At 43.0% G+C, this 16,196-nt stretch overlaps 2 protein-coding genes across 9 annotated transcripts in view; one reads left to right on the top strand and one right to left on the bottom strand.

Moving 5' to 3' along the window:
* Window positions 1-3,804, top strand: part of DKK3 (dickkopf WNT signaling pathway inhibitor 3) — a 46,889-nt gene extending 43,085 nt beyond the window's left edge. For all 4 annotated transcript variants that reach the window (XM_032358081.1, XM_032358079.1, XM_032358080.1 and 1 more), the window contains exons 6-8: window positions 98-242; window positions 1,207-1,363; window positions 2,218-3,804. In XM_032358081.1, the coding sequence (XP_032213972.1) occupies window positions 98-242; window positions 1,207-1,363; window positions 2,218-2,437 (522 nt within the window). In that variant the 3' untranslated portion in view covers window positions 2,438-3,804. The remainder of the gene's footprint in view (window positions 1-97; window positions 243-1,206; window positions 1,364-2,217) is intronic.
* Window positions 3,805-7,939: 4,135 nt separating this feature from the next.
* Window positions 7,940-16,196, bottom strand: part of USP47 (ubiquitin specific peptidase 47) — a 110,552-nt gene continuing 102,295 nt past the window's right edge. For 4 of the 5 annotated variants that reach the window (XM_032360508.1, XM_032360509.1, XM_032360510.1 and 1 more), the window contains 6 exons: window positions 14,774-14,889; window positions 14,299-14,417; window positions 12,290-12,420; window positions 10,501-10,548; window positions 10,277-10,407; window positions 9,283-9,457 (listed from right to left, as the gene is read on the bottom strand). In XM_032360508.1, the coding sequence (XP_032216399.1) occupies window positions 9,283-9,457; window positions 10,277-10,407; window positions 10,501-10,548; window positions 12,290-12,420; window positions 14,299-14,417; window positions 14,774-14,889 (720 nt within the window). Of the gene's footprint in view, window positions 9,458-10,276; window positions 10,408-10,500; window positions 10,549-12,289; window positions 12,421-14,298; window positions 14,418-14,773; window positions 14,890-16,196 lie in introns of all 5 variants that reach the window. The other variant, XM_032360507.1, reaches the window with a different exon arrangement.

Genomic DNA, 16,196 nt, shown 5'->3' with positions numbered 1-16,196 from the left:
GGTGGCATATTCAGGCTTCTGGAGCTCGGAGCGGGCGCAGGCCGGGGTCTCTCCGGTGCAGGAGCCGGCCTGCTAGTGTTTGCCCACCTTTCTGCAGCTCTGTACTCGGGACAGTGAGTGCTGTGGAGACCAGCTGTGCGTCTGGGGTCACTGCACCAAAACAGCCACCAAAGGGGGCAACGGGACCATCTGTGACAACCAGAGGGACTGCCAGCCCGGACTGTGCTGTGCCTTCCAGAGAGGTGGGTGGGCTCTCCACTGGGTATGGGACAAGCCCTGTCCCAGGCTCCACCATACCAGGCTTCTTGGGGCCCCATCCATGCCAAACACAGCTTTTTGGGGTCCCACCTCCTGGGCGGGCCCCCAGATGCCCACTCAGTATGTGTCCTGGTCCTAGAACCTCTGCCTGAGGCAGGTCCCCACCTGCAGTGAACCATCATGTCTCTCTCTCTCTCTCTGTCCCCTGTTGACTTCTAGAAAATTTAAACTTCCTTCAGGATGCATGATCCCAGGGCAGGAGGAACACCCCCAAAGGGTGGGATTTGAACAACCCCTCCAGCTCTCCATCCTCTTTCCTGAGGATGGGCCCCTTCTATTCCCATTCCATTCTCTTGGCCGCTCCTGGGGGAGCTTGCTCAGGCTCTCTCCCCTCCTGCCGTGTTTCTGAAAACCTCTCCTGCAGCTGCCTCCCCAGCTCAGCCTCTGCCAGCCCCAGCCCACCTGGTCCCTGCTGTCCCAGCCATGTTCCCCAAAGTCAGCGCTCAGTGGGGCTCCTCTGGCAGCTGGGGTCGCTCTGTTCTGTCTCATCAGTTAGACTCCTCAGTCTGCCTTTCAAGGCCTCGGCCAGCTGCAGCCTGTCTGTCCGCCTTCTCTCTCCAGGGCTCCCAGCCTTTCCCACCACGCCCAGCCCAGGCCTTTATTGGCACAGGTCCCAGCCCCGAGGGCCTTTCTTACGCTCTAAATTTCTCCAGACCTTTGGCCTTAAAATCCAGCATAAGTCTGCGTCCCCGTGCAGTCCTCCCTTACTGGCCCAGCCCTCTGGAGCCCGTCCTGCCATTGTTTCTTCCCATTCTACCCCTTCAGTTTTAATCTCCGCTTTGTGGTTGAAGGTGGAAGGTCAGGGCTGCCCCCCATTTCTCTGCAACTTTCCGTGGTGCCTCCCTGCTCACTGCTGAGCACGCAGGGATGACTCTTCCCTGGTCCCAGGTCTGCTGTTTCCTGTGTGCACACCCCTGCCTGTGGAGGGTGAGTTGTGCCATGACCCCGCCAGCCGGCTTCTGGACCTCATCACCTGGGAGTTAGAGCCTGATGGAGCTTTGGACCGATGCCCGTGTGCCAGCGGCCTTCTCTGCCAGCCCCACAGGTGAGGCCCTGCCTGCCCTCCCCGTCGGAGGTCAAGAGCAGAGCAGGGGCCACCCGGTGGGATCTCAGGAGCCGAGGGGTGATGTGGCTTTAGTTTCCCACAGATTTAAGTGGCGGTGTCCTTGGGTCATCCAGGTGCAGAGTCTCCCAGCTGTCCTGTCTGTCTGTCCGTCTGGGGCTCATGAGAAGCTGTGGCTGGGGGTACAGGTCTGGAGCTGTCTGCATGGCGGTTGAAGCCTTATGAGTAGGTGACCCAGGGACGGGGTATAGAGGCAGAAGAGCTGGGGGCTGAGGCGGGAGCCCAGGCCCTTCACAGTGAAGGACAAACTGAGAAGAGCTGGCAGAGGTGAGTGAGGAATGGGGCACCGCTCATAGTGTCCTAGCTGCTGAGAGACCATGAAGCATCTCGTGTGGCCTCCCTGCCGGCGCTACTCTCCCCACCAGCCCCCAGAATCTGGGGTGGCTGGGCAGACAAGAGGACTCCCCTGGTCCTGCCTCACGAGGCCTGCGGCTCCCCACGGGAGCAGCAGATCTGGCAGGCAGGCCAGTGGCTGAGAGGGGCTATGTGCGGCCCTAAGCCCTTGGGCCCCGCAGTGCCCAGGGCCTGCCCCCAGGAGTCTCCCGGACAGGCCTCTTCGGGAGGTGGGGGAGCCGCCCCTCAGAAAGTGACCCTCCCTCAGCAGACTTTCCTAAGGTGAGATGTGGACAGGGAGGGAAGACTCCGTTGAGGCGTTAGAGGAGGTACGAAGGCGGGCTCAGAGCCAGGGCCCCGTTTTCTGGCGTGGGCCCCCCCCAACGTCGAGAGCTCCGAGTCAGCTCTCCCCACAGCTGAGCCCAGCCCCCGTGTCGCCCCAGCCATAGCCTGGTGTACGTGTGCCAGCCGGCCTTCCCAGGGAGCCACGCCGACGCTGGAGACAGCCTGGTGCCCAGGGAGACCCCCGACGAGTACCAGGACGGCAGCTTCATTGAAGAGGTGCGCCAGGAGCTGGAGAACCTGGAGAGGAGCCTGTCCATGGAGATGGCGCTCGGGGAGCCCGGGGCTGCCTCTGAGCTGCTGGAAGGAGAGGAGATTTAGACGGAGGCCTGCTCCGCGCGCAGGTAGACATGCGATAGAAATAGCTAATTTATTTCCCCAGCTGTGTCCTCTAGGTGTGGGCTTACTGGGCTTTTTTCCATGGCCTCTTCCCAGTACATTTTCTCTCTGGCTTAAAACGAGGAGCTGTGCGTTTGTCCAGCCCCCTGGACTGTGCGCCGTCCATCACAGTCCCGGTGCCTGGGGACCACGGGGGTGTGCGGGAGGGTGGGGGGCTGCTACACTGGTCCAGAGTATGGGCCACTCGGCCTCTGCCGGCTGGCATCTGGAACATTTCCTTTTTTCTACATCACCTTGAGAATTGGAGGAGGAGAGGGGATGGAAAAGGATGTGGATGTCCCCGTGATGGGTTTTGGGGAAATGTGGACTCTCATACCTGTGGAGGAGAGTGCCCTGCTTTGCCAACATAAACCAGGTGAAATGTAACAAAGGAATTTTCCATGTACTTCTTCCCATGGGCACAGGCAAGCTGTGCCTTCCACTACTGCGGGTGATGTTTTCTGCTCACTCCGTGTTACACGCGTCCCTGTCCTGTCAGCAGTGTTCCTCGGCTCCTGCCTCTGTGCCAGGGTAGCAGTTTCAGACCCTTCACCACAGTCTGGCAGGTAGGGTGGCGGTCTCCCCGTCTGTCAGCATCTTGGCGTCTCAGGGACATCAGGTTGCTTGCCCGAGTCACACAGCTAGTGGAGACCAGAGCATGATTGCTCCCAGGTGTGGGACCATGTGCATGCTTTCCCTGTCCCTCCTTGCCAGCCCAATGCCACCTAAAGTACCCTCTGAAAGGAGGATGGATGAGAATTTTTCTTTTGAGGCATATCTGGAATTAAGGTCAACCTAGTTCACTGTTAAGATTAAACTTGTACTGTTAGACATAGCATTCTCCCTGGTGTGGGGGTGCTCATTAATTCCAGCGGAGAAACGAATGGTGTTGACATTGTCCCCCTATGGCAGTTATGTTAGTGACTTGGAAAGTACATGATTGGTACAGAATATATACGTTAACTTGCCAGAAACAGTACTTAAGTAATGGTAGGGCCGGGATTATAAATGAAATTTGCAAAATCACTTACCAGCAACTGAAGACCGTTACCAACCACATGGAGAGAATCGAACAAAGCAAGGCTCTGTGAAATATGGTTGTAATATCCAAGCTGAGAGAGCACTGGACTGTATGCTCTTCTGTAAATGATATTTTCAGGTGCCATGGACTGTTTCCATCATGTATTCATCCAGAGTTATTAAATTTTAAAATTGCACATGATTGTATAAGCATGCTTTCTTTGAGTTTTAAATTATGTATAAACACCTATGTTGCATTTAAAAAATCAAGCATAAATCACTTAAACTACTCCTTTGTGGTTTCTTGGATGTCTTTTTTCCTTTTGACTTTGAATAAATAACACTTTTATCCAGAAAAAATAAAATGGAAATGAACCGCATTGTTTAAAAAAAAAAAAACCCCACCAAAAAACTCTGCCACATAAGTGAATTTTCCAGACAAGTGAAGCACACCTGTTATAGCACCAAAATATTTTAGAAATGCTAACCATTTTTGTCAGGGATTAGTATTAAGAGTGTGAATACTTCAGTGTCTTCTGAAAGAGAGAATGGAATGTATAGGACTCATTAAAAAAAAAAAAAGATTTGAGAAAGACCATGAGTAGGGGGAGGGGCAGAGGGAGAAGCAGATTCCCCACTGAGCAGGGAGCCTGATGCAGGGCTTGCGGCCAAGCCCCTGGGATCCTGACCTGAGCTGAAGGCAGATGCTTAACGACTGAGCCACCCAGGCGCCCCTGACTCTTTTTATTCAAATGTGGTTCTGAACCGTAACACAGATCTTCAGGGGCTGTAATAATAAAACTACTATATATTAAGGTCAGCTGGGTGGCAGGCGCGAGTAGGCAGTCTACCTATATTACCTCATTTAATCTTCATTGAATCTAGGAGTATTTTCTTCATTTAACAGATGAAAAAAATGGAAGCTCAAAAATATGAGGTGATAGGGCAGCTGGGTGGCTCAGTCAATAAGCGATTGCGTTTGGCTCAGGTCATGATCCCAGGACCCCTGCATGGGGCTCCCTGCTCAGTGGGAAGCCTGCTTCTCCCTCTCCCACTCCCCCTGTTTGTGTTCCCCTCTCACCGTCTGTCAAATAAATAAAAACTAAATTTTAAAAAATGAGGTGATAGAGCCAAAAGTCCCAACAAAAACAGTGTCTAGTATAGTCTGCTCAGGATATACTGGTAATTTTAAGATCAAATCAGAGCTGTTCTCTAGTCAACGTCAAAGTACATCATGACCGTTCTGTATCCTTATTACTCAGCAAGTCTTTACCCAGAACCAGGTACTGCGATAGGCTCTGGGGGCGCCACGGAGAGCCAGATGGGGCCCCTACCCTGAATGCATCATCACAGCCTCCTGAGAGAGGCACAGTGAACTCCGCAGCCACAAACCAGTGAGCCCGGTATCAGAACGGTGTTACGGGAGCGTCAGAGGAGCACGTGGTTTGGGAGAGCTGGCATGGGGATCAGCTCTCACAGCTCACAGGAGTTTATGAGGTAGTCAGAAGGAATAGGAAAGGGCACTCAGAGCCAGGGGCAAGAGGGAGGGAGGGAGGCAGGCAAGAAGAAGGGCTGGTATGGAGAGGAAACAGAGGAATTCGCAGAGGCTGGAAGGTAAGGTAAATTTGAACAGGTGTTTGGAGGAGAGGCTTAAAATGGTTTCATTCCACAAAAATTTTAGAGTTCCTACTGTATGTCAGGCCCTACCTATTAAGTGCCAGGAGACGGTGGTACATGAGAGAAAACTTGGTCCCTCCCTCACGGAATTCGTGGGCAGGTACATCCTGCTCCAGCCCACTTCCGGTGGGAAATTGAATCAGCCACACACAGCTGGCAGTCACTCGAGAAACAGAACTCCTGCATAGCCGTATCTCAACAAGTTGGTACTCCTTAAACGGGTTACTCAAGCATTATAAAAGAAGCTGAACACTAAGTATGCCCTCTGTACTGGGGAAAGAGGCAGACTGGTAGCAAAGAGAGGGAGCATGGTCCCCACTTCTGAGGCAAGGCTATAGGGTCCACTAATAATTCTTGGTTTGGTGAGTTCTCCAGCTCTAACCAGTCAGAAGACCTGCTTCTCCAGTGCAGAGTAGCTGGTAAGGTGAGAAAGAGTCGGTGCTGGCATGGGGAAGGGTCAGAGCATTCCTCCCCGATGCTTTTTTGCCCTCCTGGCGTGGCCACTCTGATGGCTGCATTCTTTTCTGAATGATCACACGTTCTCACACACTCTTGTTTCTAAAAGCCAAGTTCTGAAAATACTGTATGTAACCAAGTGGTCCTATAGCACCCTCCTTCCCCACAGGAACAACACTGAGGATACTCAAGTGTACGTCTGGTCTTAACTGGCCACAAGCTTTATCTGGGTCCTGAACTGCTTTGCAAACCTGATGAAAATATTTTCTAGCCCCTCAGAAAACTATACGTCCTGCAGTTTTGCTTTTTTAAGACTTGAATTGCTTTATAAGGCTTCTGACGACTAGTGACCAAAATATTGACTTGTTTTTCAAAAATTAAAAAGAATTTAGATGCAATAGTTTTTATTTAACAAATAAAAAAAAATTGCTACTTAAGATTATCCCCTCTTGGGCGCCTGGGTTAAAGCTTCTGCCTTCAGCTCAGGTCATGATCCCAGGGTCCTGGGATTGAGCCCCGAAGGGAGGGAGCCCTCAGCAGGGAGCCTGCTTCCCTTCTTCTTTCTCTGCCTGCCTCTTTACCCACTTGTGATGTCAAATAAATAAAATAAAAATCTTAAAAAAAGGGATAATCCCCTATTCCATATACTTTAGACTATAATTTGCAAGTCACAAGTGCAAAGGAGTTGGTTGGGGTCTTGATGCTAAACAAAGGGACAAAATTCAGAGGGAGAATTTTCCCAACTGGAAAGCGAATGAACCAGAATGAACGATTTTATTGTATTCCATGCATTCACAGGTCACTTCCAGATTTAAAAATGCTCTGATTCTGTGCACTCATTTAGCTTAGACCACGCTGTAAGTTTTCACTCTCTCCCTCTACCCTGGCCTAGACAGGACACAACACCCTTCCTAACAGTGCAGCCTGGCAACGATTTTCTAGCTGTGGCATAGGTTCGCAGCCCCCCTCCCACTGCCCTCATCTTCTCAGAATCTCTAAGTAATTTCCATGCATTCTGAAAGAGACAGTCGAATATTCTAGTGTAGGGCTCCTTCCCTACTTTTATCTCATCGTGATTATTAGCCCTTCGTTACACTTCCTTAGTTTGGCAAGTGGACTTCCAGCTAGCAAACTTCTGCACAGACCAGCTAGACACAGCATGGCCCTGAAAGCACAAGGTTTTCTTTCTTTGACCAGAACATACCCCTCACCTTCAGCACCTGCCTGATAGGTAGGTACTTGGTTCTCACCTGGTGTGCCTGACTGACGCAAACCCATCTCTCCCACGGTAGAAGCTCTTCAAAACCTTGGCGTGACCTGTGAGGAACAGGGTCACAATTTATTGCATGTGGTTTGTGTCACTGGCCCCACACAGTCTGCGCTCTGCCTCTTGGCTGATGGGTCCTCACGGGATTCTCTGAATCTGAGGGAGGTGGGCACACGTTAACTTCCCTCACATAAATTACCATTTCCATCACCACAAATCAAGTTTGAAAAGTTCACCACCCCTTTGCTGAAATTGTTCAAGTGCAACACCGCGTTCTCACTTTATCAGGCACTGAAAAGCAGGAAGCTTTAAATTTTTCTTTACCCTTGGCATTTGTAGTCTGCCTGCAATTAGAAGCAGCAACCACAAACACAAAAAGCAGGGCAGAAGGCACAGACAGAGGAGCAGGTGTGAGAATTTTACCATTTCCCACTCTTAAAGGAACACAAAACCAAACCAAAGCCAAAGCCCATTTTGTTAACAATCAGCCTCTTCTCCACAGAGAGTGGGTCCTCAAGGGCAGAAACTTCATTTATTAACCCCTATATTGCCAGGAAGTAAGCCTGTATTAGAGTCAAAGGGCTGTTGTGTTACATCAGAAAATCCAAGTGATCTGAAAGACAATGCACCACAAATGCTTCCAAGTTTTTCCTCAGAGAACACCAACTCCACTAACGCAAACTTGGAACGTACTTCAGTGAAATTCCCCCCACCCTGTGGATTTCAAGAAACTTTAAAGGTTATTATGGAATTCTCAATTACTATATTCAAACTACAGAGCCAACATCTGCTAATACTATTTTCTATCTTTCTTAAAAGGAAATAAGGTAAAAACCTGATTTTGAAATACTGACAGGATCCTCCAAAGTTAAATATTAACATCTTTTCATCTCCCAGAGCTTTCCTGTAAAGGGACCTTACAGAAATGAGATTATTCAGTACATGTTACAAAATGTTAAAGAAAACAAGTCTATTCTTAATCCAGATTCTTCATCCACAAAAGTTTAATGACTAAAATAACACAACAGAATGAACAAATGTTTTATTGGCATGTTCATTGTTGTAAACAGCATCTGGCATGAAAAAGTTTTACCAAAACCTTTTTATTGATTTTTATAAATTAGATGGCATTTTCAAAAATTATGTAGAATTGTGTTCATTGAAGTCATATTTAGCAAAGCAAAAACTTGCCAATTCGAATAGACTTTGCAATGAAATCATGTTGACTGCATCAGCCTGTGCCATGACCTGACTTACTAGCAAGTTTTTTCAACACGATGTTAAGACACTTCTGCAAAGTTAAACTACATGTAACTACAAATCAACTCCAAAAATTAAAGTGGGACTTACAAGGGTTCTAGAAGATTCAAACTTGAAGTAAATCTTCAAAAATAAATGTATAAAGAAAAAAAAAAAAAAACTGAAGCCACTGAACAGAAAAACCTCATTAACAAGGGCAAATACAATCGTATGGGACCCAGCACTGAGGAACCTCACTGAGGATTACATTTACATAGACTGCTATTCTCCTCAATGTACACAAATGTACATCATGAATGATATGTGAAAAGAATAACCATGGGAAGTAGCTGAACTGCAATTATGGTAACTCAATAGTATCAATTTTATTTACATGCTGAATGAACGAGTGAGACGTATTCTCTACATCCATAACTTAAGTACAATCAATTATAATTACAATATTGCAGCAATTTGAGCTGCTATCTGCTGGGAGCGGTCTACGGGAAACGTTTTGATGCTCCAGAATAATGTTCTTAATACTTTGCAAAAAATGAAAAGAAATAAAAACACAACTTCACAATTCTCTTTACTGGGTTATGGCTGGTTCTAAGAATTTCTTCAGCTCCTGTTTTTGCTGCTTTCCAAAGGTCAACACACGTTGCATTTACTTCCGAATTGTCAATGAGGTAATGTGTGTATCAGTGAAATAAACAGAAAATTCATTCATTCATGGCCTTTGCACAGCTTTTATTATGAAGCTATGAGCATCCTGTTTGAGGCTAGTTTTACTAGCGGCTATGTGCACATTTGTCCGCAATAAAAGAAGTGTACTCATTCCCCTTCCCCCTTTTCTAGTAGCAGGTTTTGCTTTTTGTTTTTTTGTTTTTATTCTTTTGCACAACCCTTTTCACTTTACAGTACTTTTGACTATAGTGCACAACATGATTCCAAGTCAAAACAGTGGCCCATTGGGCACTGAGCTTCTGATTGGTGAAGGGCAGTCCAATCAGTGCTGGTGTCACTGGGTTACCCCTAACCATGTCCGGCCATAATGGCACTACACAGTAGCAGTGAACCATCTAATTAAAACCAAAAATCCCCCAGGGAAAATGCTACACTAGCAGAGTCAGTCTTGAGTCAGATCTTTATTTGGTGCTCCATCCAGATATATTTTTAGTGCTTTCTCTTTCCGAGGTGAGTACGTTACACGATGTCCCGTCTTCTGGAGTCGACTACTTTCTTTTTTCATCAGTTCATTTCTTTGCTCATCTGTTAACTCCATTAATTCTTCTGTTTTATCCCTGTTTAAAATATTAATTACATATTAGGTCAGTACAGCCATCTGCCTTTATTGATTTATGCTTGAATGTTATAATGCTCCTTGGTGAGAAAATGAAATCTGAGGGTCACTGGTAAAGTTAAGTCATCTCATACTAAGATGTCCTGGATTTCAAACATGTTTACTAACACAGCACTTACTTCTAAAAATGGCACAGAATAACTTCCATGCTACTGCTAATGTAATAATAGCTATCACTTATTGAATACTTATGTATAACAGGTACTATGTCAGTTTTTTAAAATGCAATAGTTCTAGTTCTCATACAGTTCTCCAAGGCTGACATCATTGTCACCATTTTACAGATGAGGACCTAGGTAAGTAACAAAGTCTAATCTGAACTCCTAGCTGCCTCAGGCTCCCATGACTATTCTTTTTCCTCTGTATCTGCGTTGGCTCCTACATAGCCACTAGCTACATGTCCCAACCAATTGCTTGAGACCTACTGAAGGTGTAACATGCACTACTGTTAAGACTTACTATAAGAAAAAGAGCATAAAACATCTCACGAATGACTTTTTATACTGACTGCATGTAATGATAATATTTTGGACACAGTGGGTTAAAATATTTTATTAAAATTAATTTCACCAGTTTCTTTTTACTTTTTTAAGTGTGGCCACTGGAAAAATTCAAAATGTAATGTGTGGCTCTTATATTAACTACTGATCAGGGCCACTCTAGATCATAAACATGGTAAAGATATTTACAGAAAACAAGACACTATGCACAACAAAAAAATGTTACATCACTGGGAATAACAAATAGACTGTAAATGTACCTATAAAATATGACTGCACCATCATCACAGATATAAAGAGGCCAGACATTCAGGGTAGAAACTTTAGGATTCCAGTCCAAATCCTGATGAATATCAAGGACAGAAATATCACAGGGAAAAGTTCCTCTACCCTAGGGAAAAAAAATGAATGAATGAATAAATCATGCCATAAGCCATGTTTGTTGAGCACGAGTACCCAAACGCAAACATTCTTAGCGCCTTACCTTGGCAAATTCAATATCTTCCAAAGGAATTCCACTGATTTCAGAAAGCTGTAAAAGGAAACACTTTATGAGTTCATTTAAAAAAATAAATTTGCTAAAATAAGTCATCAACCGTTTAATCAACAAAGAAATAGCTTGATTTTTTTCCAAGATGTAATGTTTAATATAAAATATTACAAAAAGCAGAAGGAGTTGTCTCCCTTCCACCCTGCAAATGCCATGTCCCAGAAATACAAATTTAATATATTCCTTCCAGATCCTTTCCTATGCATATATAAACTACATCACATATTTCTAAAATACATAAAATTATATTTATGAAACATCTCTATAGAATAATTTTATAAGACTCTAAAAATAGGATACAGGGTAACTTCATTCTCTTCATTAGCTTAATATACTATTTTATTCACTCCCAATGGACATCAAGTCTGTTTTTAAATTTTACCCAGGTACAATGCTATACTATATACCTTCATGAATATCTTTGCATATTTTTTAAATTTAATTTTATCTTTTCAGTGTTTCAAGATTATATCCTTGCATACTTCTGCAATTATTTCTTTGAGATTGAATTCTTAGATGTGCAACTGCACATCTGAAATGTTGATAATGCCAAATCAAAGCCTGAAAAAATTATATCAGCTTAACTACAATATACAAGTTGTATATTGCCTGTTTTTCCTAAACCTTGATGACTCTAGGTATTTTTGATGTTCTAAATTTTCACCACTTTAAGAGGTAAAGAATGCTATTACTATTTTAACTTGCATTTCTTCTTCAACAAATTGTCTAATGAAGTTCTTTGCCTATTTTAAAATTAAGATTGTTCATCTTTTTCTTATTAATGTGGCGGCTCCTTACAATTACGGACCATCTCGTTTTGTATCTGTTTTAATATTTTTCCCTTTTCTTGTTTATCTTTGTTTATGGGTTCTTTAAAAAAAATTGGGGAGGGGGCACCTGGGTGGCTCAGTGGGTTAAGCCTCTGCCTTCGGCTTGGGTCATGATCTTAGGGTCCTGGGATTGAGTCCCGCATCAGGCTCTCTGCTCAGCAGGAAGCCTGCTTCCTCCTCTCTCTCTTTGCCTGCCTCTCTGCCTACTTGTGATCTCTGTCAGATAAATAAATTAAAAAAAAAATTGGGAGGAGGCTGTGTGTGGAAGGCTTATGCTTTTATACGATCTTTTCTTTTTTTAGTTTCTGGTATTATGCTTACAAATATCTTTCCCTTTCCAGGATATAAAAATATTTTCAATATTTTCATCTAATACATTTATCATTTTATTTTACTTTTATATAAATTTAATATATTTATTTTTTTGTGTTTGGCGTGAATTATGGAAATAAAATTTTTTTCTCAAGATGCTAACTGTCCTAGTACTGCTTATGAATAATTCACCCAATCCCGAGAGCCACAGAATTCCACCTTTAAAATGAATAATGCAAAAGAGGACTTCATCTGGATTCTTTATTCAGTTCCACATCATTTGGCTTTTTAAAATGTATGTAGCAATTTAGTCTAGTAACTTCTAACTAATCCTAATTACTCAGGACAAATTTGATCTAAGTAACTAAAAGTGAAGATCCACTTCTGGATGGCCAAAAGCCAGTGTAATTTTTCAATGTACCAAGAGCCTGAAGAAATAAGGTGAGTGTGTGACAAAGTGTCACAAGGTACGAAAGAGACAAAAGTTGCCACGTTAGTATCTGGCACTCACTTCCTAGGCCTTCTCTTAAGCAACACAGAGAAAAACACATGTTACTCCAATTTGTTTAAAATGAACTTACCTTCTCTCGCAGCTCATCAACACTACTGCTTTCCAACACAACCTCCTGGAAGGGATCCAGCTTCATTTCTGAAGGTCTCCACCTTCTTGACAGAACTGCAAGCTGTGACATGGATTTCATCTTCTCCACCCCTATGAAGATACAAGATTACGTCATCTTTCTCTTTTCTCTAGAGGTTCATACTTGGACTTTTTCTGTATTGCCTGACTACACAAAAAGATTTACTTCAAGTGTTATGCTTAGTGGACATAAAAGAACCCAATTACCCCGAGGAGTTTTTGAGAATAAAGTACTTCCTCTCTCCCTCCAGTCTCTGAGGAGAACTCCTTACTCTTTTGCAAGCTTTCCTTCCACCAGGAATCTGAATTCTCCCTCCTGAGTCCTGCTGGACACTGCTCTACCAACGACTCTCTTCTCCAGGTTGCCAATCTTTGCCTCTATATTGGCTACTACCCTCACAAATCATCTTCACTTTATCTTCTTTCTTCCCTCAGGCTATCATTAATCCCTCTTTTCATCTATTCAAAACTTACTGATTCTTCAAAACCCAGCTCAATTGTCTCCTTTCTCTGGTGTACACAAGAGCAAACTACTGATTTGGTCCTTAGTACCTATGATTTTGGAATTACAGGTTTGCAGTTCTGGTTCTCTTACAGACTATGCATCTGAAGGACAATAACTGGTTCTTGAATTCATTTTTGCAGCACAGACATTAGCAGTGTCTGGCTATTTACAGGTCAATACATGTTTCTTAGATTTAATCATATGGTTTATTTCTTCCTCAACTGTTTTGATACTAAAATATGTATTGAAATGATACTGATGCAGGCACCCACCATCCAGTAAGATCTCGCAATAAATCCATCTCAATTCTTCCTAACAAGGGGAACTTCTATGTCCTTCATAATCTCTTCCTGGCCTACCCAGACCAAGTGACTATTCTCTAAGGCTCCAGACGCTCAGAGAAGGACTCACAGTCTGGAGCACCTGCCTACACAGCATGGTAGACAGTATCCTAGTTGTTCCTTATCTCTCCCATTAACTCGTCAAATAATCACAGCTTTAACAACTGATATTTCAAACAACCTGGACCCAAAATATCCTGAAATAGGTGAGGTGTTAGTATTATTGAACAGTCTGAAAACTATCACAATCTTATATGTGAATGTTAATTTTTATGGAGAAAAAAAAAAGGTAAATAAAAGTCTTTCTAGGCAATAGCAGTCACCAAAGAACATAACTAGCTGTTGCCTTGATATGATCTCCCCAAAGTCAACTTTTCTCTCATTACCTCCTCCCGAGAAACAGTACTTTAAATGTTCCAATGCTGAGCATTAAAACCAGGATGTGTGAAAAACACAAGACCTCTTCTATGTTACTGTTATAGGTCAAAATGGTGTCTCTTCAAAGAGAGATTTGAAGTCCTATACCCTAGTACTTCAGACCAACTTTGGAGATAGGGTTGTTATAGTGGTAATCAAGCTAAAATAAGGTCATTAGGGTGGGCCCTAATCCAGCATGACCAGTGTCCTTATAATATGGGGAAATTTGGAAACAGACACATAAGCTCACGGGGAGGACATCATGTGCAGATGAAAGCACAGATCAGGAGATGCATTTACAAGCCAACAAATACCAAAGACTGCCAACCAACCACGAGAAGCTAGGAGAGGGACACGGAACAAATTTTCCCTCACAGCTCTCAGAAGGAAACAACCCTACTGACACCTTGATCTCAGCCCTTCAGCCTCCAGAACTCTGAAACAATAAATTTCTATTGTTTAAACCATACTGTCTCTGGTACAATGCAACTTTGAAACTTTAAGTTCCCTGTAAGGAGAAATTAATATTCTCAAAATTACAGAAAATAAATATTTAAAAGGTAAGTGGAACCCAGACTAGAAACAGAAGGAAACATGGTATGTGATAAAAAAAAAATATATATATAGGCTTCTATTAGTTCCAGAGCATTTCTAACTGATATTTCCCCAGAAAAACATGGATAATACCATCAAGAACTTCAAGGAAAACCTCCCAGTTGCTGGAGATGTTAATATCTTCTTCATAAATATGGTAATCCAAAAAGACAGTGCCAGGATTCTTCCATGTTTTTTTCCTTAGACGAAATCTACAAATGTGATAAGACATTTTAAACTATTATATTTTGAGATTCTTAAAAAAATGACATGAATCTGTTATCAAGGAAAAATGAACTATGTTTAAATATAAAAGTCAAGTAGTTCTTCATTAAAATCTGGGGAAAATATAATGACATGTTCCTCAAACTTCAAATTTAGGGTCTACAGAGGAAGTTCAAAGAAATTCTAATAGTTTTGTTTAGTTCTATTAAAAATTAATTTGACTATTAAAATTCTGGATAGTATAGGAATTTTTAATTCTAGTTTTAGAAAATTATACCAATCCATATCAACTGACCACATAGTCTTCCTTCCAATTGTTGATGACAATGTAATTTTACTTTACCTGTCAATACTGAGCTCTAAACCACACTGCTCCCTGAGTTGAGGAATTAATTCCTCTTTTGATTGCCGTACAGTCATTCCTTTAGCAAACACAGCATCTAGCAGAAACTTGCATGGCTAGGAATATAAACATCATCAGAGAACTGAATTACACATTAGAATAGGAATATACGAGACGTTTTATTTGCACTTTATTGTGTGACAATTACAGGCCCGAGTTTAGCAATCTATCTTCCTAGGTTCAAATCTGCCATCAGTACTTACTAACTCTGCTATCTTGAGCAAATTTACTTAACATTTCTGTGCCTCCATTTTTTCATCTGTACACTGGGGACAGTGTCTCCCTAACAGAGTCATTATCAAGATTAAATGATAGTCCTATTTCTCTTCTTATAACAAAATGATCACAATTTTGAAAGTAGAAAGAATCACTTTTATGGACTAAAATGAGGGAAATGTATAGTAATTCCCCAAATATATTTACTCATTGTCTCAGAAGGGACACTATCTCTGCAAACTCCAAACTTGGAAGAAACATTCACACAGAAGAGATATGATAGATGCTCAATAAGATATCTGTTGAACAAATGAAGGCATTTTAGGAAAAGTTTATCCCCTTCCAGTAGTCCCTCTTTATCCATGGTTTCCTGTTCTGCCTTTCCAGTTACTTGTAGCCAAATGGGGTCTGGAAGCAAATGATCCTTCTCCTGACAGTTCGTCAGAAGGTCCCTAACAGCCTAATGCTACACTGTAATAGTCACAATGCCTATGTCATGCACCATCACTGCACCTCACCACACAGGCATGTTATCATTTTGTATCACCACAAGAAGGGAAAACACAGCACAGTAAGATATTTTGAGAGACCACATTCACATACCTTTTATAACAGCATACTGTTAAAACTGTACTATTTAATTATTGGTAATTGTTAATCTCTTACTGTGCCTAATTTGTAAATTAAACTTTATCAACGTGTGCATGTCTAGGTAAAAGCATAGTGTATGTAGGGTGTGGTACTATCCGTGGTTTCAGGCATCCACAGAGGGACGGACCTTGGGACATATCCCCTGTGGATGGGGAGGTAGGGCCACTATTACATTTGTTGTTTGGTTTTCACCCTTATCTAGGTCCCTGGTCAGATATTATAAACATCCTGAAAACCAGGGATTTTTGCCTCTTTCTTCAGGGTATTTGCCATAGCTTGGCATCTGTTGTATGACCTTGGGTAAATGGCATAATTTCTTTGTACCTAAGTTTCTTTATCTATAAAATGGGAATAATAAATACTGCTCATATCACAACTAATTGGTGAGAATTAAGTTAATATCTGCGAGTATATGGTAAATGCTGCTAGGTCAAAGCTTGCTAAATACTAAAACAACTCTCTGAACCAAAGTCCTGTACGAGGGCTCCACAGATCA

This window comes from Mustela erminea, chromosome 9 (genome assembly GCF_009829155.1).
Source record: "Mustela erminea isolate mMusErm1 chromosome 9, mMusErm1.Pri, whole genome shotgun sequence".
NCBI classification, from domain to species: Eukaryota; Metazoa; Chordata; class Mammalia; order Carnivora; family Mustelidae; genus Mustela; species Mustela erminea.
This window is presented reverse-complemented; position numbering and strand designations above follow the sequence as displayed.